General features: G+C 51.5%; 11 protein-coding genes across 11 annotated transcripts; 6 read left to right on the plus strand and 5 right to left on the minus strand.

Annotated features, from left to right (window-relative positions):
* The first annotated feature begins 270 nt into the window (after nucleotides 1-270).
* Nucleotides 271-3,496, plus strand: CC77DRAFT_1016462 (hypothetical protein). Its single transcript, XM_018524218.1, has one exon. It carries the CDS (start codon nucleotides 663-665, stop codon nucleotides 3,426-3,428), a length of 2,766 nt encoding a protein of 921 aa, XP_018390926.1. The 5' UTR covers nucleotides 271-662; the 3' UTR covers nucleotides 3,429-3,496.
* A 523-nt stretch (nucleotides 3,497-4,019) lies between these two features.
* CC77DRAFT_926763 (NAD(P)-binding protein) lies at nucleotides 4,020-4,938 on the plus strand (the record flags this gene model as incomplete). Its single annotated transcript, XM_018533953.1, has 3 exons — nucleotides 4,020-4,049; nucleotides 4,108-4,342; nucleotides 4,415-4,938. The coding sequence occupies 3 exons, from the start codon at nucleotides 4,020-4,022 to the stop codon at nucleotides 4,936-4,938; spliced, it is 789 nt and encodes a 262-aa protein (XP_018390927.1).
* A 427-nt stretch (nucleotides 4,939-5,365) lies between these two features.
* CC77DRAFT_1057283 (hypothetical protein) lies at nucleotides 5,366-5,780 on the minus strand (the record flags this gene model as incomplete). The annotated part of the gene is made up of 2 exons (XM_018527998.1): nucleotides 5,366-5,481; nucleotides 5,543-5,780. The coding sequence occupies 2 exons, from the start codon at nucleotides 5,778-5,780 to the stop codon at nucleotides 5,366-5,368; spliced, it is 354 nt and encodes a 117-aa protein (XP_018390928.1).
* A 1,713-nt stretch (nucleotides 5,781-7,493) lies between these two features.
* CC77DRAFT_1005107 (zf-PARP-domain-containing protein) lies at nucleotides 7,494-8,805 on the minus strand (the record flags this gene model as incomplete). Its single annotated transcript, XM_018523321.1, has 4 exons — nucleotides 7,494-8,087; nucleotides 8,134-8,500; nucleotides 8,576-8,723; nucleotides 8,775-8,805. 4 exons carry the CDS (start codon nucleotides 8,803-8,805, stop codon nucleotides 7,494-7,496), a joined length of 1,140 nt encoding a protein of 379 aa, XP_018390929.1.
* A 682-nt stretch (nucleotides 8,806-9,487) lies between these two features.
* Nucleotides 9,488-10,907, plus strand: CC77DRAFT_1016464 (malate dehydrogenase). The gene has a single exon (XM_018524219.1). The coding sequence runs from the start codon at nucleotides 9,820-9,822 to the stop codon at nucleotides 10,888-10,890; it is 1,071 nt and encodes a 356-aa protein (XP_018390930.1). The 5' UTR covers nucleotides 9,488-9,819; the 3' UTR covers nucleotides 10,891-10,907.
* Nucleotides 10,908-11,039: 132 nt separating this feature from the next.
* CC77DRAFT_1005109 (putative oxidoreductase) lies at nucleotides 11,040-12,301 on the minus strand (the record flags this gene model as incomplete). Its single annotated transcript, XM_018523322.1, has 2 exons — nucleotides 11,040-11,590; nucleotides 11,638-12,301. The coding sequence occupies 2 exons, from the start codon at nucleotides 12,299-12,301 to the stop codon at nucleotides 11,040-11,042; spliced, it is 1,215 nt and encodes a 404-aa protein (XP_018390931.1).
* A 1,355-nt stretch (nucleotides 12,302-13,656) lies between these two features.
* CC77DRAFT_926215 (hypothetical protein) lies at nucleotides 13,657-14,922 on the plus strand (the record flags this gene model as incomplete). The annotated part of the gene is made up of 2 exons (XM_018533904.1): nucleotides 13,657-14,116; nucleotides 14,171-14,922. The coding sequence occupies 2 exons, from the start codon at nucleotides 13,657-13,659 to the stop codon at nucleotides 14,920-14,922; spliced, it is 1,212 nt and encodes a 403-aa protein (XP_018390932.1).
* A 459-nt stretch (nucleotides 14,923-15,381) lies between these two features.
* CC77DRAFT_926989 (aldehyde dehydrogenase) lies at nucleotides 15,382-16,998 on the plus strand (the record flags this gene model as incomplete). Its single annotated transcript, XM_018533962.1, has 2 exons — nucleotides 15,382-16,894; nucleotides 16,952-16,998. 2 exons carry the CDS (start codon nucleotides 15,382-15,384, stop codon nucleotides 16,996-16,998), a joined length of 1,560 nt encoding a protein of 519 aa, XP_018390933.1.
* A 412-nt stretch (nucleotides 16,999-17,410) lies between these two features.
* On the plus strand, nucleotides 17,411-17,974 carry CC77DRAFT_1046764 (hypothetical protein; the record flags this gene model as incomplete). The annotated part of the gene is made up of 1 exon (XM_018527456.1): nucleotides 17,411-17,974. The coding sequence occupies one exon, from the start codon at nucleotides 17,411-17,413 to the stop codon at nucleotides 17,972-17,974; it is 564 nt and encodes a 187-aa protein (XP_018390934.1).
* A 679-nt stretch (nucleotides 17,975-18,653) lies between these two features.
* On the minus strand, nucleotides 18,654-22,019 carry CC77DRAFT_1005113 (hypothetical protein; the record flags this gene model as incomplete). The annotated part of the gene is made up of 7 exons (XM_018523323.1): nucleotides 18,654-19,952; nucleotides 20,001-20,138; nucleotides 20,184-20,880; nucleotides 20,975-21,259; nucleotides 21,310-21,417; nucleotides 21,470-21,495; nucleotides 21,660-22,019. 7 exons carry the CDS (start codon nucleotides 22,017-22,019, stop codon nucleotides 18,654-18,656), a joined length of 2,913 nt encoding a protein of 970 aa, XP_018390935.1.
* Nucleotides 22,020-22,140: 121 nt separating this feature from the next.
* Nucleotides 22,141-22,873, minus strand: CC77DRAFT_332901 (hypothetical protein). Its single transcript, XM_018531279.1, has one exon. The coding sequence runs from the start codon at nucleotides 22,650-22,652 to the stop codon at nucleotides 22,263-22,265; it is 390 nt and encodes a 129-aa protein (XP_018390936.1). The 5' UTR covers nucleotides 22,653-22,873; the 3' UTR covers nucleotides 22,141-22,262.
* Nucleotides 22,874-23,139: the final 266 nt, after the last annotated feature.

Here is a 23,139-nt window from a genome sequence, read left to right on the forward strand (position 1 = left end):
GCCCCTGAGCATGTCGAGGTGGCGCACAAAGGGTTGCAGGCTCATAGACGATGTAGCGTAACGTCTGCGCCAATAGTGCGGCATGTTAAGTATAGGGATATGTGAAGAGAAGAAGTGCACTTATGTATTGTGAAGTCATAGTGTCACTGCATCGTAGCATGATGGCGAATACTGCTATTTTTGCTTGGGGCAAGGGTTCAGAAGGTGCTAGAGGGAGCGTCCGATGCTTAATACGGCACTTGTATAGTACAGAAGGCAAAAGTACCATATGTGAACGATGGCACCAGCAAGTGCAGAGTGAAGAAGATGATATCGTAACGGTACCTGCAAGGTCCTACCTAGGCATCTTTGCAAGGCGAAGACGGGCGAACAGGCGGTGGGCGTCGTGTAGGGAACATGAAGCGAACAAATAAGGGTCCGCCAGCGGTGGGGACGCTGCGCGAAGAAGGCGCGACCCGCAATTCACAGACGGGGCTCCATGCGTCACCAAGCATCTTTGTACGTCCAACATGCCCGTTGTTGCCGCGCTATGTATACCTGCCCGGCCCTCAATTCCATCTCGTTACTCTTGAAGCCGCCCTAGCTAACCACCAGAGCTCAATGCATAAGATAGCCACTAGTCTGACACTGCTCGCCTGACCATCTCTCCCGTACCCAAATACATGTCTTACGAATACGACAGCCGGTACTACCAGCGCCCGCGCCATGACTCTCACTATACATCTCGCGACAGCACCGCCTATGCCTACTCGCGGCACGACCAGACTCTAGCTGAGGCTCGCGAGCAGCTGGCAGACATGCGCCAAAGCAACCCATATACGTCGTCCTACAACACCTACAGCGCCTACGAACCCCGCACTTCCCCACCCCGACAGTCGGCGCCGCATTCATACAGGCCGCACCTGCAGAAGAGGACATGGCCGCCGTCTCCAAGTGTCGAGGACGAGAGGGAGGCGCTAGCAAAAGAGGCGCCGTCGTCTGTGGGGTCGTCAGGGCAGGCCGAGGGTGAGCCGCCGATCAACACGCGGGGCACCGTCGACCAGGACTCGCTCCTCGACGAGATCGAGCAGCCGAGAGTCGTACAAGACCATGACCGCCGCTTTGTGCTCGTGTCTGAGAACAGCCCCGACGACCATGGCACGCATACGACCAGCACGCTTCGGGACCGTCGCCGGAGGAGTTTTGCTGAGCGTGGGGGCATGTCGCACATCAACACTGACGTCCCGGACCCCCCTCTGTTCGTCGAACGAGAGAGGACCCCCTATGGCTATTCCAAGCCCCAGAAGGAGTCTACCGCACCGTCTACTGCCGAGTACATGCGCTCTCCAGAACCCATGACCCCCTCGAGACCGAGACCAAGTGAAAGCCGGCACAACTCCTACACGACGTCGCGATCGTCCAAGAAGGAGTACGTCTTCGACTCCGAATCCGAAACCGACAGCACGACCCACCTGCGAACCGAACGAAAGCCTGCGCGTTACAGCTTCGTCAAGAGCGACCTACAACGGGAGGACATAAGGACAAATCTGCGCGAGACACACGAGAGGCCTGAATCGCATCGGCGGGATTCTGGACAGCGTCCACTGCCGACGATACGTAAGGGTGATTCGTTAGGCTCCTCAAAGGAATACTCGAATGCTCAGTCACCGCGCTCATCCTCGTCCTCGCTGAACAGCACAAGAAAATCAAGACCTGTGCCTGTCGACACTATCTACGCCAACAGTTCGCGCCCATTATCCAGACCAGGCTCACCATCGCAGCGTGCACCCTCGCCTCAACTACCCACACACCTACGCGATTCTCCTCCAGACTCTCGACCATCCTCTCGCGGTGGCGCACGACCGGCCTCTCCCCTGTCTTTCTCAACGACATTCCAGCCTTCTTCGCCAGGCCGTGGTCGGGTACCCATATCAGAGGCGGATTGGCATTCCACGTATCCTCCTGCACCTACCAACGACAGATCAAGACAGCCTTCTCGGTATGGTAGATACGATACCATGCCGCTTCCAAGGCCTCGAATCGATGTTCACAGTCCGTCCCCAGCGAGACAATCAAGTTCCGACTCTGCTTTACCATATCCCATAGACGATCAGCTCATCGATGTCTTCATGCCGCCCGAAGAGCACTATCAGTTCGATCACTCGACTGTCGGATCGCCAAGAGACAGCTATGTGGATATTCCGAGAGCGAGTTCGCCGTCGGTTCCTGGCTCACCATATACGAGAGAATTGCCTTCCCGGCCTAGGAGACAAGATCCTGAGATAGTAGAGGAGCCGGCACGTACAACAAGGACCAGATCGGATAGTCTTCGTTCACAGGACGGCCGCCGTGATAGGTCGTCTCGGAGGACTGCTTCTATGGACAGGCCACTCCCTGATTGCCCAAGATCTGTCAAATCTGGACCTTATGATGATTGGTATGCTTTACAAGGCCACAAGAACTTTAACATCTGCCCTAGCTGTTACGAAGGCGTCTTTGCTGGAACGCCTTTTGACGTGGATTTCAAACAGATATGGTTGGGCGACTGGCCGGCCGAGCGGACCTGTGACTTTAGCAGTCCCTGGACACGTCTTGCATGGTTACTTACAGTAAAGCAACGTCGTACATCACTCGATCTGATCTATGCAATCGCGGATATCATGGATTATGTAGTCAGTCCATGCCCTGGAGATCGTGAAGCCGGCGCAGAACGTAATGTCAGCTGGTACGGCATTCCTAATCAACGGGATGGCACCCACATAGCCAACTTTGCCATATGTTCAAGTGATAGGAGAATGATCGAGGCTTTATTGCCATCACTTCGGGGTTGCTTCACCAAGATTCCGCGTGGTTATATCGATTCTTCGGATACATGTAGCTTACGTACAAGCTCCTCTCGCTTCGCCAAATACCTGGACCTACTCGTGGAACTTGACAGGGAGGCTGAATTGTCCGGTCAACTACCCGATTTGAATCGCTTCATCAAGTTGATCCGGGAAAACTCTTTCAAGGGCGAGTGTGCAAGGTCCAGGACTTTGTTCCGCAAACCATGGCATTTTGTCCCCTCTCTACCCGAGTTTACAGTGTGTGAGCAATGCTATGATGAGCTCATCTGGCCCGCCACCCAGTCCAAATCCGTAACGTCTCCTATACCACATTTATTCAACAAGTCGATTCAGCTAGTACCCGGTGAGGATCCAGATGTCGGATCAAGCTGCTGTCTGTGGAGCAAGAGGATGCGCGAGGTTTGGAGGGAAACGCTCAAATATGACGACTTTTCATATCTCAAAAGCCAAGCAAGAGAGAGGAAGAGGGCGGAGGCTAAGTATATGAAGAACAGGAAACAGATAGCCGAGTGGCTGGGCGATGCACCAAAGGGAAGTAGGAAGTATGCGGAGGCAGAGGACGCAATGAGGGAATTGAAAAAGAGCTGGTACACTTATGAGTGACGTTGTAATGGGACTATTTATCTACGTTCAATTGAGAAAACAAAAATATCATTACTACCTCTGCTTCATTGACATTGTGCTTCCCTTGTCTGTGATCGGAGACAGCGAGTTGGCTGACAAGCACGGCCCTTTCTTGAAAAGTGCACATGGAGGCTTGTCGACGGTGGACTGGGACAGCCACATAGTCGCGTCGTTGATGCAACTAAGGCGTGACAAAGCACATAGCATTGATGGGAATTGTGCTTCGGTAGGCCATAACTACGGTTGAGAAACACTGATGGCTCTACTATCTGATACTTGGGTCTGACGATACCCTGAGGGTATCAAGCCAGCATAGTGATAGATATCAATGAACTTTGATAATGCACTGAAGATGTTTAGGATTGAGTGGGCCTGCTAGCTGTGATGTCATGTCCGATCGGAAGTTTAAGAGCGCAGCGGAATAACAAGATACCGAGCCTCGGCTCAACCCCAGCTTTCAGCTTCCGGCGTAACCCCCGATGACGACCCTCTACCCGTCTGTCGCGATGTTTTATCTCATCCTTGTTTCCGCTCTATCTTCCTTTCCTGTACTATCTTCAAGTATTCGAGATGGATAACAGCTCTCTTTTCGATGTCAAAGTACGTCAACGTTGACATGGACTCTACCCTTTGCAATTGACAACTAACGAGTACATAGGGCAAGGTCGTTCTCGTCACAGGCGGTGCCAAAGGCATCGGCCGCATGATCAGCGAGGGTTTCGTTCAGAATGGCGCTACGGTGTATATATCGTCGCGCGACGCGAAGGCTTGCGAGCAAGCGTGCAAAGAATTAAACGCGCTCGGTAAAGGCAAGGCCGACTTTATCGCAGCAGATCTTTACAAAGAAGATGCCGCCAAGAACATCGCCGACGAGTTGAAGAAGCGAGCAGGAAGTATGTCTTCAGCATCTCGTCTTGAAGAGAAAGCATCGAGACCGCAATGTGGCAGAAACTAACAGATTGCAGAGCTCGACGTCCTCGTCAACAACAGCGGCAGCAACTGGGGCGAGTCCTTCGACAAGTATCCCGCCGCAGCGTGGGATCGCGTCCTCAACCTCAACTTGAAACGTGTCTTTCAACTCACGCAAGCTGTCACACCCCTTCTCGAAGCCGCTTCTACCCCGAGCTCCCCAGCACGTATCATCAATATTGGCAGCGTCGATGGATTGCGCGTCCCCGCCCTCGAGACTTTTGCGTACTCCGCTTCCAAGGCCGGTCTTCACCATATGAGCAGAGTATTGGCGAGCCACCTGGGCAAGCGCGGTATCACGAGCAACACGATTGCTTGTGGTCCTTTCCAGAGCAAGATGATGAAGGCTACACTGGAGAAATTCAAAGATGTCATTGAGAGCGGTATCCCATTAGGGCGAATTGGTAGCCCGGAAGACGTTGCGGGTACATGTATCTGGCTTTCGAGCCGGGCAGGTTCTTACGTCAATGGCGCTACCATTGCGCTTGATGGCGGCAGCGTTGTTGGAGCTAAGCTCTGAAAAAAGAGAGATAGATGCTCGTAGGCAGCAACATGTTCTCGTTCTACAACTCCCGATGTGACTGATTTCTCCTAGTGGCAATGTTCTTATTCGATAGCAAACGTCTTCCGCTGTTCCGTAAAGCATTAATTCTAATCCGCAGAGGGCTGGCACTAGTGAACATTGTCCAATACCTGGATTCGAACATGGGCCTTATCTACAGAACTGTCACAAACCTTCACGCGCGAATCTCAGATAGCCATACGAAAGGTGGTATATTGAATTGCTACAAGCTGCTACATCAGACCGCTATGTTGGATAACAGTCACGTAGCCTCCTCGTGCCTTGCGGCAAAGTCTACTCTGAAGATCGTGCTCTACCTCGTACATGCTCTGGAGATAGGAACACGTCCTGATTCTGTGAAACACCAACTGTTACCACAAACACTTTAGCAGGTAACGGAGATACCCTTGATAGGCGGGCCAAGAGCGTAGCATTGGCCAGGCGTAGTGACGTTAGCAAATTGGGTGACGCTGGTGCAACTCGCGTCGGTCCAGATGGCCACTGTTTAGAATCAGCTGCTATACCCAGGCAACCTCTTTTTTTCTATCAGAAAGACACTTACCCTTGCAACCAATATTGGCGTAGTTTAGCCTTAAGCTCCCTTGGCAAGAGTCAGTGATGGCGTTACATCCGGCGCGAAGATCGCCAGAGCCGGCTATGTTGCAAATGGTTTCGGTGCAGCCAGGACCGGTGAAGCGGTCGACAGAGGCAACAGCAGCAACCTGACGAGATGCGAAATCCGAAGCCGGAGAGGCAGTAGCCAGGCTAAGAGCGGCAACGATGATGGTGAGGGCATACATATTGACAAGAAAATGATTTTGAGTGAGGGAAAAGTGAAGATGGAATGTTGTGGTTGTGAGCTGAAGATGAGATTGATGAAGAGCGGAAAGGAAATGCCTTTTTATACTTCTGCCCATCCCCCGAGAAATGCTAACTTCATTCTAAAAGTCTGATAAGGTGAGACACCAACACCTTTTCGGGATATTGGGAAGACGTAGCAACATCCTTTTTTGTGCTGATGTTGTTGGTGATGAGAGCTTGGATGTACAGTGCTTCACGGCGTACCCCACGCATGACCAATCGTGTCAGCACTGTGTCAAAGCGACTGTCAGATACTGGAAGCGATACTAGTGAGCTAGACAAGTCGATGTTGGTGTGTTCTAGCAAAGGATCTATTTGTAAAATGAGAAATATGAGCTCGGGAATAGTCGGACACAGAGCAAGCCGGTCGAGTTCTAGGCAGTGCGCGATGTTCGTCGGAGCAATCTCACGAGTATAGGAGACTCATGGATATAAAGAACGAATTGCATGAATCATCAGGGAAGACTTTTCACCTGCTTTTACAGGTGGCCACGTCAAATTCATTCCTGAGAGCCGCACGATTGCTACGTCATCCAGCAAGCCTAAAAATCCAAAGGTTGTTGAAGACTCTAAGAATCAAGGAGCAAGACTGTAAGACATGTTAGATATCACACATGGAGGCGCTCAATCTAGTTTAGCCGTGACTGTTTGGCTTCGACGTGGTAAGGTAGAACGCGCGTCTATCATGCATTGAGTGATGAACTGTGGCCCAGAAAAACATCAACCCTCAAAGGACTTGTAGAGGGTCCAATATCTCACATAAACAAAATCCAGTGTAAACGTGGTTGGTTCATCAATACAAACAAAGTGGGTCTTGCGATGTGGTTCGTATCCAAAAGAGAGCTATCATTGCGTTGATCATTTGCTTGCTCTGTAGGTGAAAGTCAGCTCGTGTGAGATGCTGATATCGCGGGAGTTTCTGCGACTTTGGCTATCAGTCTGATGTGCTTAGCGTCTCAATAAGCTTCCACAAGTTGGGTCTCGGGTTACAAGCACTTGGCGGGCCGATCCTATCGTGTACTGCTGCTGACGCTTACCGCATCACATTTGTGGCTTGCACAGTCGACCTTACCGGTTCGTGGCTTAAATTTGCAGTTCCATACAACAGATTTTATCCTCCGTCTGTGTAGGTAAACATACCAACAGGTGATCAATAGTAACAACATGACTACCTTGTGATGAGCCAGGCTATCTGATCTTTGGTTCCAGAGAGACTTTGAGATAGGTACATTCGTGGGTTTTGAACCTAGACGTCATGGTAGGATTACCGGATAAATACAGGTTCGCATCCTAGGCGTGCCTGCATATGCAGACATCTTACGAGACCAGACAACCTGGTTGTTGGAGACATGCAGGCAGTCAGCTCTAATCCCTGTATGATAGGAGGGTGAAAAGTCACCCTACTATGTATCCTTGGCCGAAGCGAACACAAGCTCAAGACCACTGCTGATAGTCACATGAAGATCAGAGAAATCTTAGTACATCTGTTGATCTGGAGGAGGCTCACTTGAGATTATCTCAGCTATGTATATATGCTTTTGTCAGATGTTCTTCCATACGCTACCTTGCATCGTCGTTCTCGTACTCCTCGCCACGTATTTACTGTAATCTCTTCTCCATCGCGTATTTGCTGTGAAGCGTAAGAGCTCTACCTACGCGAGACCAACTGCTCCCTTGAATGGAATGGAGCGGCTCCTTGACTTCTTGGGGATGTACTCAGGCTCTTCCTCGCTGCTAGCATCGACCTCTTTTATAGAACGCTTCTTCGCTCGCGACTTCTTAGCTTTAGGCTCAGCAACTGGAGCTGTGGTATCTCCTATCTTGATTGAGCCATCTCCTTCTGCTTCTTCCATCTTGACAGTAACAGATGCAACCTTCGGTGAACCAACCATTTCTTCAACCTGGTCTCTCATGCTTGGTACATTCTTTGCAGGGAGTGGTGGAGAAGCGGTATCTTCTGGCTTCATATCCAATTTTTGTTCTGGTTCTTCGGCCTTTGTCGCAGCTTCGAAAGCCTCAGCATCCTCTTCCTCCATCTCTTTCTTCACAACAGGCTTCTTGGCTTTCACCTTCTTTGGCTTCTTGGGTGACTCGATTCTACGCTCTGGCGGTTCGACGATCTTGCGCGTCTCGAAAGTCTTGGTCACAACTTCCTCGAAGTCTACAGGAAGAAAACCAACGCCGTCGATTGAGTCTTCGCCCGCCCGGATCAACACTTGTTCCAGGTCGTAGGTGGACATGCATATCTCCTCGACGTTAGTCGTGCTGCATGAGCATTGAAGAGGGACTCACCCAGTGCTTGTAGACCATGGTTTCATGCTCCCCGTCGAACGGAATGGACAGGCCTAGCCTGAGTTCACCCTTCGTGATCTTCAAATTCTTGTCAAGACAGTTGCCGCCACGGCAAGCGCACACGCGGCGAGCGACGTCGATCTTGTAGAAGCTCACATCCGTGTACTCTTTAGCGTATTTCCGAGCGTCCTTGGCTAGGTCTTCGCGTATGCCCTTGAAGTCTTTGTCGACAGGTTTGCCCTCTTCGAAAGCTAGCCGGACCTGCTCTTGACTCTCCGGGCTGAGTCGATCATAGCCTGGTGCCTTCGTCGGGTCGTCTCCGGTGATTTCCTTCAAACCTGCGATCTGGTGCTTGGTAGCGCAGCCCCTGAAGCCATATTAGTACGTTTCGCTGACCACTACTCTAGGCCTCTAGGATTACAGATGCATGTAGATTACTCACCAGTGGCGCCAGGCCATGTACCACCTAGTCGATTCTCCATCGTCGTACAGCGTGTGAGTACCAATACGTAGTTCTCCTTTCACGATCTTGACCTTGTTGCGCTTGCAGGCTGCCTGGTTGCAGATGGCTTGACCACTATTAGCTTGCTCTATGGATTGTTAACCAGACACTTGAGTGAGAAATGGCGCTCAGAACCCACCGAGACGCCACTTGGGGCCTTTGTTGTCCATGCTGTCAGTTTCAAGGCTCTGGTGCGTGTGGTGCGGGTGGCCAGCTGGAATGAAGTGATGTGTGGTGAGATGTGAGAGTACTGAGGCAGGTGCACTTGTTACGAGCAAACACGTGCTGCTTGGCAGCGAAAGAGGAGGCAGCGACAGCGACGTTTTCTGGAAGCAACATACTGCTCACTCTCTTTTGATACTGACAAAAAGCTCTGGGCGAGACCGAGGAAAGATGAGCAGTGAGACGATGTCAGAATCAGGTAGCTTTAGACATTGAGTTCCAAAAAAAAAGTGAGTTTCTTTGTACAATTTAGAAACCTCCTGAGACCTGAGTGCCCTCGCATTTCACACGACGAGCTTTTTCAAAAAGCTCAAATACTACGAAAAACACGATGTGGCTGTTGAAGTTCAGATAAGCATAGCAATGAGTATGAATGCTTGACATCGACTGCGCTATGAGTGTACTCGAAAATAAATTTACGAAAAGGGTAAGCAAGTAATCAGCAATGGAAAGACGTGAGATCTAGTTGATTTGCACTTGAAGAAAGTGGCACTCGTATCGGTGAATGCTACCTATCCAGATGCTATGGTCAAGGCCCAACTCTGTTTGCTGCGCCACGCTCTCTTCATTCGGCGACCAACTAGAAGCCCCTCACGATCTTGTGATCTAGTCGAACTCCATACGACGTGTATCTTGGAGACCTCCGGCCATGGTAGTAGAAAACTGATGTCAAGGTAGAGCTTTAGGTTTTTCCTCTCGATGAGCTTGGACAGTGACGGAACGGAGACGGTGCGGAGAAGAGCGGGGAAAGTCCGCAGGTTTTAGTCTCCACAACGCGGGATGACTCCGACGTAGCACCTGGAGATCCCACACCCCAACAAGCGTATCTGTAACTGGGAAAGTTTTCGAGAATCGTGAGTCACTTGTTTGATCGTAGAAGGGTATAAGACACAACACAAGCATTCTCAGAAGCATCAATTGCTTCGCCCCCACCTTGGCAATCTCGACCTCCTACCCCAAACATGGCAGAATCTTCAATGGATACTAAGCTATATGTCAGTGGAGAAGATGCAAGATCGTTTGTAACCGCAGTTCTGGTTGGCAATGGAGTCGCCCCCGAGAACGCCAACATCGTCGCCAAATGTCTCGTAGCAGCCGACCTCCGTGGCGTCGACACCCACGGCATGAACCGAATCCCTTCGTACATGGAACGCGTACGCCAAGGCGTCTTGAATAGTGCAGCAACACCTACCGTCACTCAAGTCACGCCAGTCGTCGCCCAAGTCGACGCCAACAATGGTTTCGGATTCCTTGCCGCCGATGCTGGTATGGCTGCATGTATCGAGTCTGCGAAGACGTATGGTATCGGCATGGCCAGTATCAAGCATTCCAATCACTTTGGTATGAGCGCTTGGGTAGTTCAGAAGGCCCTCGATGCCGATATGATGAGTTTGGTATTCACAAACTCTAGTCCTGCGTTGCCGGCTTGGGGTGGTAAGAGTAAGCTGCTGGGTGTTTCGCCAATTGCATGTGGCGCGCCTGGCAAAGACCAGCCGTTCGTGTTGGACATGGCGCCATCGATTGCAGCTAGAGGAAAGATCTACAAAGCAAAGAGGAGGGGAGAGAAGATACCTTTGGACTGGGCCTTGGATAAAGATGGGAAGCCGACCGATGACCCAGAAGCGGCATTAGATGGCGGCGTAATGCTCCCTATGGGTGGCCCCAAGGGTTCAGGTCTAGCTGTAATGATGGATGTCTTCTCTGGCGTACTTTCCGGTTCGGCATTTGCAGGCGATGTAACCAATCCTTACGATCCGTCTAGACCATCAGACGTCGGTCACTTCCTCGTCGCTGTGAAACCAGACCTTTTCATGAGCTTAGATGACTTCAGGGAGAGGATGCAGATCTTGTACGACAGAGTCACGGGTGCTGAGAAGGCAGCTGGGGTAGAGAGAATCTACTTCCCAGGTGAGCTCGAGCAGATACAACAGCGGGAAAGAGAGCAGAGTGGCATTCCATTGGTTCAAGCGGAAGTACACGCGCTAAATGCAGAGGCAGCAAGGGTTGGCGCAAAACCGTTAGTTGTGAAGTAAGCTTAGGAAGAGAGTATGATGCATGAAGATGCAAAAACTTCAATTCAATTAGTTGAAACACTTTCAGAGGCCCATCAGTCATACGTGACCTCTAAAGTAACGATCAAAGTGCGGAGATTTAATGCGACTATAGCACGCAATCATACTGCTTACTCCTCCAGGAAGCTTTCGATCGTTTGCGCGTACCTTGCAGCGTCCCCCAAGCCCAACCACCCATCTCCCTCCTCATTGCCATCCGCAAAGGCAAAGAGGCACCCCATAACATCCCTTCCGACAATCGGTATCTCCTTCTGCATATCACTCCAATCCCAGCCGATAATCTCCACTTGCTCAGTATCGAAGTGGTGAACTTGAATCACTACTGGACCATCATTTTCGCTACTCTGGAAAGACGAACTCGTGGCTGACGTAACGCGGATCTCGCCATATTCGCAATTGATAGTCCAGGTGAGGGCCGGCGTTCCAGGAAATGGCTGGCCGCGACGAAACAGAAAGGAAAGTGTTGCGTTGGGAACAGTAAGCGGCGAGGGTTCTATAGCGGCATGTACGGAAAGGAGGTCGGGGACGTTTGATGTTGTTTTCTCAACAACCTGCATACTTTTAGGGTCGCGTATGCGAACGTTGGGGCGCTGAATCTGTGTTTTAGAGTGGACGGATGCTGGATCGAGTTGGCCGACGACCGAAAGTACGGCGTCAAGCACTGCTACCGTTAGCACTAAACAAGTTTTGCGCCGATGAGGTGCTTACCATGACCAACACCTATCACGATCGGATTGCCGCCGATGTCCTTGTCTGCAAAGTATTTCAAACCTAGGGGTAAAATCTCCCTGTCCATCGTTCCACCGAAAGCACGAACGTCGGAGCTCAGCACTTTGCCTAATCTACCTTTTCCACTATCCAAGACATCTCGCAACTTGACCACCGGTGGCGCCCAGCGTCTCTGCAGACCCACCGCAACCCTTGATCCACTCTTCTTCGCCGCTTCAATGAGCTCATTGATATGTTCTCTGTTGGCAGCAATTGGCCATTCGACGTAAACATCCTTACCAGCTTTGACACTTGGAAGGATCGTCTCGAAATGCTTATCAACCCGTGTATTGCATATTACCAGATCGATGTCTGGATCCGCCGCAAGATCTTCTGGCGACCCGTATGCCTTGGTTCCGTCTGGAAGTCCATATTTCTGAATCGCCGACTTTGCAGCGTCAACGCTGCTGTTTGACAATGCGCTGATGGTGATCTTCGAGCGGCCAGTTGCAGTAAGGAGAGCTGGGAGGTGGGCCGCCGAAGCCCACGATGTGACAGCTGAAGAAGAAAGCCCAATGAGCGCGGCACGAATTGGTTGAGTAGTTGATTTCATGGTTGCAAGGATGCCTTTGTAGATTTGAATACAGTCCTTTGAGTTTGCCATTTCGTGATGCTTTAAGTATTTCGATATCCCATAAGGCGTCTGCTTTGTAATGCAGCGCATTTGTAAGCCCGCATGAGGAAAGCGCGAATCGAAGGATCTGACGCTGTACTTTCAGAGTCTCAGCAGACAATCAAAGAAGCATAGCGGCAAGCTGAAGACAACATGTTCCAGCAGTCAAATGCAAGGGCTGCATCCATATCAGGCGTCCAATATCTTTTTCCTAATGATGTTTTGTCGCGATCCTTTCCTTATAGATCGTTCCCACTCGCTGCGGAATCCTCTATCAAGACGTTCAGATACGTTCATTTAGAATGCTAACCATATCAGTAACGATAACAAGCCCTGATACAGGTCAACTGTTCAATGCAGGCTTCGTTTTCGGAGGGGATGTGACCAAAGGAAACTGTGTCTCCGTGATTATGCGTGTGGTAAACACCACAGATAAACAAAGCTTGACAAAGATGAAAGGAAGCTTGGGTCCTTGTCAACTATGCTAAATGTGAAGACCAGGTAGCTTCAGCCAAGAGTGTGCGACGACGTGGCTCGGCCTCGGGAGCATGAAGACCAGTGGGCTTGCAGAGGCGCAGCAAGATTGGTTATAAATGCGATAGGTCCCAGGATTACTTAGCGCATGTTGTCCAACTGGGCTCAGGGATTGTGTAGTAGGTTGACATCGCCATGTGAGAGGTGCCATTGTTCCAGCATTATATCTCCCGTCGGCATGGTGCACGGTACTGTCAGATTTCCAGCTGGGTTCTGTCAGCCGTTAGTTGGGATGTGTTGAGGAAGCGACACGAGAGACGCGAATGCGATGATTTCATCGCGGAAAGTTTATTTGGTTCGGACATCTTGGGCAACGTATTGGATATTTCACCGTGGATGTGCCGGCTGACGGATGGGGAGGCTAGTGGGAAAAAGGACTAGACGACACGCCACTATCGCTCTAGGGGATCGTGATGTATACTCCTAGCGTCAGCGATCATCTCGAACGGCTTCCCGCCGCTCCCGGCATGCTCAGCCCTGCATGTCGAACCAGTAACGATACGAAGAACAGAGTTCTTCTCCTAGGGTGCCATCCGTGGTAGCCTTGGGAGTGCTGGTTAGTGGAAACGGTTTTGACCCCTTTTATGATTGCATCTTGCTCGATAGTCTTGCATAGTCGGTGACAACTGCATTGTCTTTTCCTAATTTTTTCCTTTTACGAGGCTGTGGCGGCTGGGAGTTGACCACTAACTAATTCATCCCCCTCCCGCTTGTCTGACTTCGCCACGCTTCTTACGACTGACCTGTCTCCCAACTCTACTTCTTCTCTCCTGGCAACCCTCCTAGGCTTCACCAACATGCCGGGCCCTATCATGTCATACAACAAACTGGCGATCATCAGTGGTGTGTTTGTTATCATATGCATTCTGATAATTTCGACGACAGCCGGGCTGCATGAAAGCGGTTCCAAGGTGGTCGAGAAGATTAAGGAATCCGCAAAGGAAGCAGCCAACGATGTCTGCAACAACGACCGCCCAGTTTTTGGCAAGCCTACGATCAGCGACTCCTTCCTCAGGCTCTACGAATCCATACGGCACCCCATAGACGATCCATCGTATACCGACGCGTCGGGAAAAGTACACGAAGTGAAAGAAGATGCGCCATGGTGGAGAGAACCACTTAGGAGCGAAATATTGATTGTGGACATCGATACTAGGGTACCCAACAAGAAGAATGAGCTGTGGAACAAAGACCGTCTGAACTGGGAGACGATGAAGTCGGAGGGCGATGGTGGTATGGTCAGCGCGGCCTTTATGAACCACTTCTTTTACGGTTCGTACCAACTTGCGATTTTCACGTCGTCGCTGTAGCACTGACATTGTACAGCGCAAATACACGGCTACGACTACCGCTTCATCAATGCGCACGACATGGAGGGAATGCACAACACATGGGTGAAGCCGCACGTTCTCCACGCCCTCCTTAAGAAGTACAAGTTTGTCATCTTTATTGACGCCGACGCAACGATAAGCCACCTCGAAGTCCCGATCGAATGGCTCTTCAATCGCTGGGGTATCACACCGGAAACCAGCATCGCCATGCCCTTTGATACACGACAAACGCTCAACGGCGACGAACACGCGTCCGAAGATAGCCGCGGGAAGCTCGCCCTCAACACTGGCGTTGTTATTGCGCAGTCCCTTCCACATACCTTCGATATGCTAGATGCATGGAAAGAGTGCCCGACTGGTGTGCGCTATCCAGACTGCAAGCGGTGGGCCAAGGAGTGGTCACACGAGCAGAAGGCGTTTTCGGAATACATTCGATACGATTTCAATCCGAACGGTACCAACATTGTCGAGATACCATGCAACGATGCGATGGGATACCCGGGTCTGACCGAGCATACATGGATTACGAGCAAGTGTACAGGCCAGTTTATCAGGCACCACACGATCGATAAACAGCGAACGAAACAAAGCACCGAGGCAGCTATGATGCAGAGCTTGACTGATTTGCTGCACCAGGAGTTGCATGGAAAGCGGGATACGTACTTTGTCAAGGAGAGCAAGGAGAGCAAGAAGACTAAGGTTGGCGGGGACGAGCCTGATCTTATACGCCTCACGAGTAGCAGATGAGGTTTGGAGGAAAGCTCAGTCAAAGCTTAGCATGCGGGTCGGAGTTTTTGGTATATGCATTAATACGGCGAGGCCACCCGCGACCTCGATACGAGATGGCAGATATATAAGATACCCCCAACGTTTAGGTCGCACTGTTTTTAGTTATGTATTACGAATCAATGTGAGTGTCAAGAGGGTTCGAAACAGCCTTGTCAGTATAGATGGTCGATCCGGCGGGACTCGCATGGCATACGGGCCGGCGGGCGAACATATTGGAGAGGGGCCGTTCGCGCTAAGGCTGGTAGGAGCTAGTGTACGCCCCGCTGCTGATGCACCTGCACGGGACCGAGGCACGACTGCGCGCCTGTGAAACGCCGTCGCTGACATGGCTCTGAAGCTTATAGCTGGCCATTGGCGTCTACTACCAGTTCCAGGACCCGTACTCCTGCCCGCTCACACGATACCACGCAGACCATCATGGCGGAACTAGCCCCTTTCGAGCACACGCCCATGGACGACATCGCGCCCACGTGCGCAAAGGTACGCGCCAGCTTCCTCTCGCACAAGACCAAGCCGCTCGAGTACCGCATCCAACAGCTGCGGAAGCTGTACTGGGGCTTCAAGGACAATGAAGAGCTCATCAAGGAGGCGTGCAAGCGCGACCTGGGCAAGCCGTCGTTCGAGACATACCTGACCGAGATCTCGTGGTGCATGAACGACTGCATCTGGATGGCCAACAACGTGCCGCGCTTCGCAAAGGACGAGAAGGCGACCGACATCCCGTGGACAAACATGCCCCTCAGTCCACGCATCAAGAAGGACCCATTGGGCACCGTGCTCATCATTGGCGCCTACAACTTCCCCATCCAACTCACCCTCGGCCCTCTCATCGGCGCCATCGCAGCAGGATGCACGGCCATCGTCAAACCCTCCGAGTCGGCCCCCAACGCCGCCGTCGCAATCGAGAAGATCCTGCGCGAGTCCCTCGACCCTGACTGCTACACGTGCATCCAGGGCGCCATCCCCGAGACGACGGCCCTGCTCGACCAGAAGTGGGACAAGATCTTCTACACTGGCGGAGAGGTCGTCGCCAAGATCATCGCGAAGAAGGCGGCCGAGACGCTCACGCCCCTCACGCTCGAGCTGGGAGGCAGGAACCCCGCCATTGTCACAAAGCACGCCGACCCAAAGCTCGCCGCGAGGAGGTTACTATGGGCCAAGACACTCAACGCAGGCCAGGTCTGCCTCAGCCAGAACTGCACCTTTGTCGACCGCGAGATCGTCCCGGCCTTCATCGAGGAGATGAAGAAGCAGCTCCATGATTTCTACCCAGACGGCGCTCGGAACTCGCCCGACTATGGCCGCATAGTCAACGAGCGCCAGTTCCAGCGCATGAAGAAGATGCTCGACGCTAGCAACGGCAAGATTGTCATCGGCGGCACAATGGACGAATCCGACCTCTTCATCGAACCCACCGTCGTCCAGATCAACGACATGAACGACAGCATGGTCACCTCCGAATCCTTCGGCCCCCTCCTACCCATCCTGCCCGTCGCCAACCTAGACGAAGCCATTCGGATCGCAAACGAGATCCACGACACCCCCCTCGGCACCTACGCCTTTGGAAATAAGGCCGAGTTGGAACAAATCATGGGACAAACGCGCAGCGGAGGTGCCTCTCTCAACGACGGTTTCTTTCACGGCTCCATACCCACCATGCCTTTTGGTGGCGTCGGAACAAGTGGCCAGGGCGCATACAGAGGCAAGGCCAGTTTCGATACCTTTACCCACCGCAGGAGTGTGACTACCACACCAGCCTGGCTTGAGGGTCTCATGGCCGTCAGGTACCCGCCATACACACTCGCAAAGCAGAAGAAGTTTATTGGCATGAACGACGTCAAACCCAACTTTGATCGTCAGGGTAGAGCACTTGGCTGGGGTGCGTGGTTTATGGGTCTAGTAGGCCTGAAAAGCTTGGCTGCTGTTGTTGGTAAGTAATAAATCCGAAAACATGGTGAGAGACTATTCGACAGGCTAACATATATAGCGGCCGTCGCCATTAGGCTTTATTTGCAGCGGAGGGCAAAGATGTAGGGGACGAGCTGTGGGATGACGCATCTCAAAGGCGGATGGTAGGGGGTGATATGTTTATACCTGGCAGTATACCTTGGCGATGTTCATAACCTTTGATCTTCTTACTCAAAAGACCTACCTTTGATTCGCGCATCATACCTCGCATTCCGACAACCGTGCTATCCACATGGCGAGACTACCAGGCCTAATCTTCAACTACAACCATCTGAGACATTCGCCCACCCCCCGCTTGTCTCTAGACTACTAGATACGCCCGGACGTGTCCAGCCCAACAAGCAAACCACCAGGTCTCACGTCCATCAACAAACTTTCTGATGCGGTCGTTGTATATTACAACTATAGAAGCACATCCACAAATCAGACTAACCATAACCTCAAGTTCGCTAGTCAGCTTATTAGCAAATTTACAACAATGACACCATTCTTCCTTAACGGCAAAAGCCCAAGGGCCATGCAGCGAGAGCTCTTGACTAACGACTATCACGGTCGCGAACACTACCAACAAGATACAAGTATACAGTCAACTTCAACAGGACTAGGGCGTCGAACACGCATCGTGCACCCATCTCCTTTCGGAAGCACCCAAGGCCCGTCCAGCTATGAGCGCCTCCCATCATGGTTCACATCACGCGGCTCTATATACCCGTATATTCCCAAGCGTCTTTCAACTTCCATGTCTGCTGCTGAAATCGCGCACAGGAGTGTTACTTACGATCTTTACAACTCACACTTTTCAATTCACCCTCTTGGATCAGAAAGATACAGCAATCGCTATACTACATACTATCCGGACCGTCAACCTGAGTACCCGCTCGTCCAAAAGAGGAAGAAGAAGAAGAAGGCGGACGATGCACATGTGCAGCAGAAAAGGGATAAGCTAGTGTTTGTGAGGACGAGAGGAAATAGAGTTGAGGATCGTGGATGGAGGAAGACTGAGAAGGAGGTAGAATGGCTTAGGGGACGGCGCTGGATGTGAGGGGTAAATTATTGCCTGCCTTACTTGTCTTCTCTAACAGGGAATGATCTAGAATGTTTTCCACATAGTGTTGGGTGGTGGTGGCCTAATTGCATATAAGCATGCATTCCTGCAGGATTCAACATGTGAGTACCGCGAAGTTGGTTAGGAAGATAAGTGGACATGGCCCTCTTAGTCTCACGAAGATCCTCCATTTGTGACAAGCGCAAGGGTGATTGGCTTCTTAGCATCAGGGCTATGCCCGTGTATGGTCTTTATTGTAGGCTTTGTAATATACAAGATGTTCGACCAAGATTAAAACGACATGAAGCGGGTATGTAACACATGAGTTTGAATGTCCCAACAATGCAATCTTCGTGAGTAGTAAGATATAACTTATGTATGGCAACCGAAATATAGAGTGTGATCGCAACGTACTCGAGAGTACAAACTGCAAATAACGAATCGCAGGAGCATAAAGCAAGTAAACAGGGGTATCCGCCGTAAACAGTCATGAAATCGTATCCTTCTTGCCCGTACATACCAATGCCGCGCTATGAAGAAAGCAGAGACGAAACACAAAAATCGGAGCAGAGAAGATTGGACAGTATAACAGGGTATGCAAAGCGATGTGAAAATCCAAGATGCAGGGTGCAGGCCCAGAAGTAGGGAAGAGGAGCGAACGAAACAAGCGACTGGGTTATATTCCCCAATCACTCCAGCCTTTCTTTAGAATGCGTTCAATGGATCCGACGACACCTTCGAGAAGCTCGCCAAGCCTATCGCCAGACTTGTTGATCCAGGTATCGGCAGCTCCACTCTGGTCTTCAAGCGGGACGCCACGAAGTCGGAGTTTGACCCAGAGAAGTAGGCTTACGCAGCCTGCTTGACGACGTGCATGATCTGCGGGAGACTGGCGTAGGGAAATAGTGTTATCGGAGAGGGCTAGGGTATCGGTGAGGAAACTTATGGTGTTGATGATGATCTGCGCATGCGAAAGAAGAGGATTTTCCGCTGTAGCTTCAATGATTGGTGATTGCGGCTGGCTATTGGAAGGTGCTAGTGTGTGTCGAACTGATGAAGATGAAGCATGGCCTATGGATTGTGCTGAAGGGGTTGTAGGTACCCAGGCTGACTTGAAGATCGGTGACGATTCGGAATGACTCTGCCGTCGGCTTTGCTGTTTGGCTACCTGGTGTAGTCCTTTCGTTCGTGTGTTCGCTGCGACTGTGATGATCCACAGAACTAGAGCGGCAAAGAAGATGCTCATATCTGTACCCACCTCTAATGGCACAGAATCTCGCTGCTCCTCGACAGCTTGTTGCAGAATCCTGATTGATAATTTTAGTGCTTCCTTGACCGGTACACCTTCTGGCTCGCTGGTAGACCATAGCTGTGTGACCCATGTGCGAAGCGTAGTCTTTAGTGCAGCAAAGGCTTGTGGGGTTGCGACCTTCTCCGAGAAGATCCATGACTCGCTCGCAACGGCTACAAGTGCACGGATAGGGGTCACTTGCACCAGTTTTGCTACGAGAAGCATTCGTGTGGTGGCAGGCGCAGAATCGAGAAGAGATTCAAGGTTCGAAGCTGTCGAGGAGGAAATGTATGGTGCCGGGGTTTCGTTGCGATTGTAGTGCACGGCGAGTATGACAAATGATTGGAAAGTATCAAGAGGGCCTGTTAGAGACCTGGGAGTTATTTCGTCAACGTATGATGGTGTATAAAGATGCCGTTGGGCAGCTGTAGCCCATTCGGTCGAAGTCGTCGCATCCCAAAGAGAACTGTCTGCCGGCAACGGAATGTCCAAATGACAATCGTGGATCAAGGAAGGTAAAGATTCACGAGCGAGTAGGAGACGCTGCTGTAACTCAAGAACGAAACAAGACAAGAGCAGGCGTTGCCAGGTGGCTAGCTCGACCCAGTGAGCCCAATGGTTCGGAGAAGGGCTTGCGACCAAATCCGCCATCTTTGGAGTCATGCTCCTGCAATTCTCAATAGCCTGACATTGTCAGCTGTCTGCTGCCGTCTCGAATGATACTCAACCTACCTTGTGATACACTTTGTCAAAGCGCGACGACAAAACCTTAGCAGCCCGTCGGGCACGGTACTGGGATAGTATCTCGATAAGAAACATCGTCTGGAAATCGCATAAACGATCTGGTTCCGTCGAAGCTTCGTGGTCTCTCTGCTTCACGTCAGTCGAGATCAGTACGACATGCGTCTAACCTACCCGTTCAAGCAACTTCAAACATCGGTCGTGGAGGTCTCGGCCCTTCTTCTTGTCGCTGGAATCGGTCGAGTACTGGCTGCCTATGGCGACCATGGCTGCGCGCAGCATCGGGGACGGGTTCACAGAGGTAGATCGATGGACGACGGGGAAAGTGGGATGAAAGAGCCTCCAGTAATAGTCAAGATATTGCTCAAATGGATGGGTGTGTGCGATCGAAGCCATACCATATTGTTCGTCTCCAAAGAGAATCACCCCCTCCTCTTCGTCTCTCTGAATCATTGTCCGTGGACCAAAGTGTCCGTATCCAGCCATTGTATCCATACTTGTAGGGATCGACATAGTCGTCATTGGGTAGGAACAGGCATTCATGTAGGCGAGGTTTGAAGCAGTCGATCCTTTGTCGTTCGAACCCCATGTGAATGCCATGGTCGAGGTGGTAGACGCTGGCGACCGTGATTGGTATGACCATGATGGGTCGATAATAGATGCGTTCGAAGGTGTGCGCGCTCGATGGTAAGGTGCGCTGCCAAATGTGGGGAAGTCGGTCGATGCGATCGGCGATGCATACCCACTTGAGGAGGAGTACCCAGGGGTGGGACTGTACGGTTCGTGCCATAGACCCGGTGTCATAGCATCCATGGGCACGGGCACAGCTGCAGAAGATCGGTTGTATTGTGAACGGGGATGCTTGAGTTGACTGGAATAGAATGAGTGTGCGTTCAAGTAGAGAATATGAGACGAGACAAGAAGAAAGAAGAAAGAAGTGCTCGATCATGTGCAATGAAACTCACTTGGGGCTAGACGTAGTATGAGGAGAAGAACGAGGAATGAGACTAGAACTTGACGAGAGATTTTGAGGCGTTCTGGGAGTACGAAACGAAGCGTGGTTGTACCTTGTGAATGGCACCGTCTCCAGCATGGGAGATACGGGCTGGTAATAGGAAGTGGTTGGGGGGTTCGATGTCACTTCCATTATGGGTGACGCGAGAGCGGGCATGGAGGCGGGTATAGCGATAGACGCTGGCTCTGGTGAGCCCTCCGGACTCTGCTGGGGAGTGTCTCTTCCAGGCTCGTTGCTGCTCAAAGTCAGTATACTGTCTTTGGGAGTCATGTCGGTTCCGCATACTGTCGTTCCTGATGCCTATGAAGAAGATCAATCCGGAAGAAGGTCTTGCCACATCCTGAAACCTGACAGACAAGTGCGTCTTCTTGAGCATGGTTCTTCTGGTGCCGTCTGACATACGCTGTTAGTGACGCTTTAGTTTCTGATGGGAATAAAAACTGACCTTAGGTGCTCGGCCCGGGTGTAAGACTAGTAGTTGGTCAGCAAAGATACACTGCAAACATCATAGTAATATCTAGTGACTGAGCAAATACGTTTGGCTGCAACAAGGTACGGTGCAATACCTGCAGCTCATACGCAGCTAGACGTCTGCATCGTGGAGCTGATGGCAGTATGTGTATATTGGGACTTACTCTTCCGCAATTCTCGCAGTTGTGTACTTTCAATCCTTTCTTTGCTTTGCTGATACGACCAGTCCGGGTGTAGTGGATTGATGGGTTGTGAGACGACATGTCTGTAGGGCTCAAGGCTGGCTGTTGCTCAGAGCGGGAGGAGCCGGTGTGGGGGCCGGATGGCGCTTGTTTGATGGTTCCAGGACGACGGCGAGGGCTAGTAGCCTTGGTTCCCTTGGATGAGTTGTTAGGTGACTGTGATGTTGTGCAATATTCGACTCTGGGTAGTGTTGGTTGATGAATAATGCTGTCTTTAGGTTGCTGTTGCTGGTGGGCCTTCAAGTCCAATGGGAGGCCTCCTGTCTCAGTGGGTTCGGACATGACGGACGGACGAGGCGATGGATGGTATATATCTTAAGTTGGAGAATGATGGGGCTAGGAGAGATCAGAGGCTCAAGTGGGGACGTGGTTAATGTGTGCTAAACGTTCCAGATCTAGTGGTACGACAGACGGCTATGAGCTAGTGATCATGTCTTGGACGAGTCGGTGCTGTTCCTACGGGATGATGATAGGCAGCCGGGGGACAGAAAGTTGAATTAAGGAACAGCCGCCAGGGGAGACGACTTAACGTGGTGTGTAGTAGACTGGATTGGGAAGGAAAGCCGGTCCAAAACAAGGCATTTGCGACGATTGTAGGAGAAAATGCTGCGCCCGGATAGGTTTGTGGAGAGGAAGAGACTGTAAATATCTGCGGGCTGTGCCTGAGCCAACCCCGAACGAGGAGCGTACTCGAGTATGGGGGTTGGAAAAGTGACGAGGGTCATAGACGCTGCAAGCCAACATGTGCAGGGTGTAGACATGGTGCTTTCCAGGGTATCCGCCATAGGCAGTGCATTGGCCGATCTCATAGCAAGTCGATGGCTTGAGCCCACGGGCATGGCTGCGGGCGTGCAGGCGAACGGTTCCGTTAGTCACACTGAGCAACAAGGCATCCGCGCACCAAAATTGGGACATGGGTAGGATGTGAGTGGGCAGTTGGAGGACACCGCTAGGCCAGGCTGCGGACCGTTCCCGCCTCAAACTTCACGCTGGATGCTAAGAGGAGCGTGGCTTGTGAGAGCCATGGGGGACCCGAAATAGAGACTCGCGTGGAGCATGACCGTGCTCAGCCCTCATGCAACGGCGCCCATGCTGCCGCTTACACCAAGATGCAGCACCATCGCAATATGCTGTCATCGCGACGACACATGATGCCCCTTGCAGAGAAGGTTGTCGAAGGATGCTGAGCAATCGCGTTGGTGCAGGCGTCGGGTTTGCGATATCCGTCCCTGCAGTGGGAGATATGCCCGACAGTTTCGCGATGCCATGTAAGTTAATTGGTGGAGATGGCATTTGTTAGGTGCACTGAGCGGCAGATGTGTAGTCTCGCCTGTCAACCAGCCCTGCCGGGGACCCATGCCGCCAGAGTACATACAACACGCAGGACAACGGCAAGGCATGT

Source organism: Alternaria alternata (genome assembly GCF_001642055.1).
Source record: "Alternaria alternata strain SRC1lrK2f unplaced genomic scaffold CC77scaffold_2, whole genome shotgun sequence".
Taxonomy (NCBI): Eukaryota; Fungi; Ascomycota; class Dothideomycetes; order Pleosporales; family Pleosporaceae; genus Alternaria; species Alternaria alternata.

Bases quoted from the DNA above. Each gene is read 5' to 3' on its own strand.
- CC77DRAFT_1016462 (XM_018524218.1), top strand. From the start codon at position 663: ATGTCTTACGAATACGACAGCCGGTACTACCAGCGCCCGCGCCATGAC.
- CC77DRAFT_332901 (XM_018531279.1), bottom strand. From the start codon at position 22,652: ATGTCCCAATTTTGGTGCGCGGATGCCTTGTTGCTCAGTGTGACTAAC.
- CC77DRAFT_1016464 (XM_018524219.1), top strand. From the start codon at position 9,820: ATGGCAGAATCTTCAATGGATACTAAGCTATATGTCAGTGGAGAAGAT.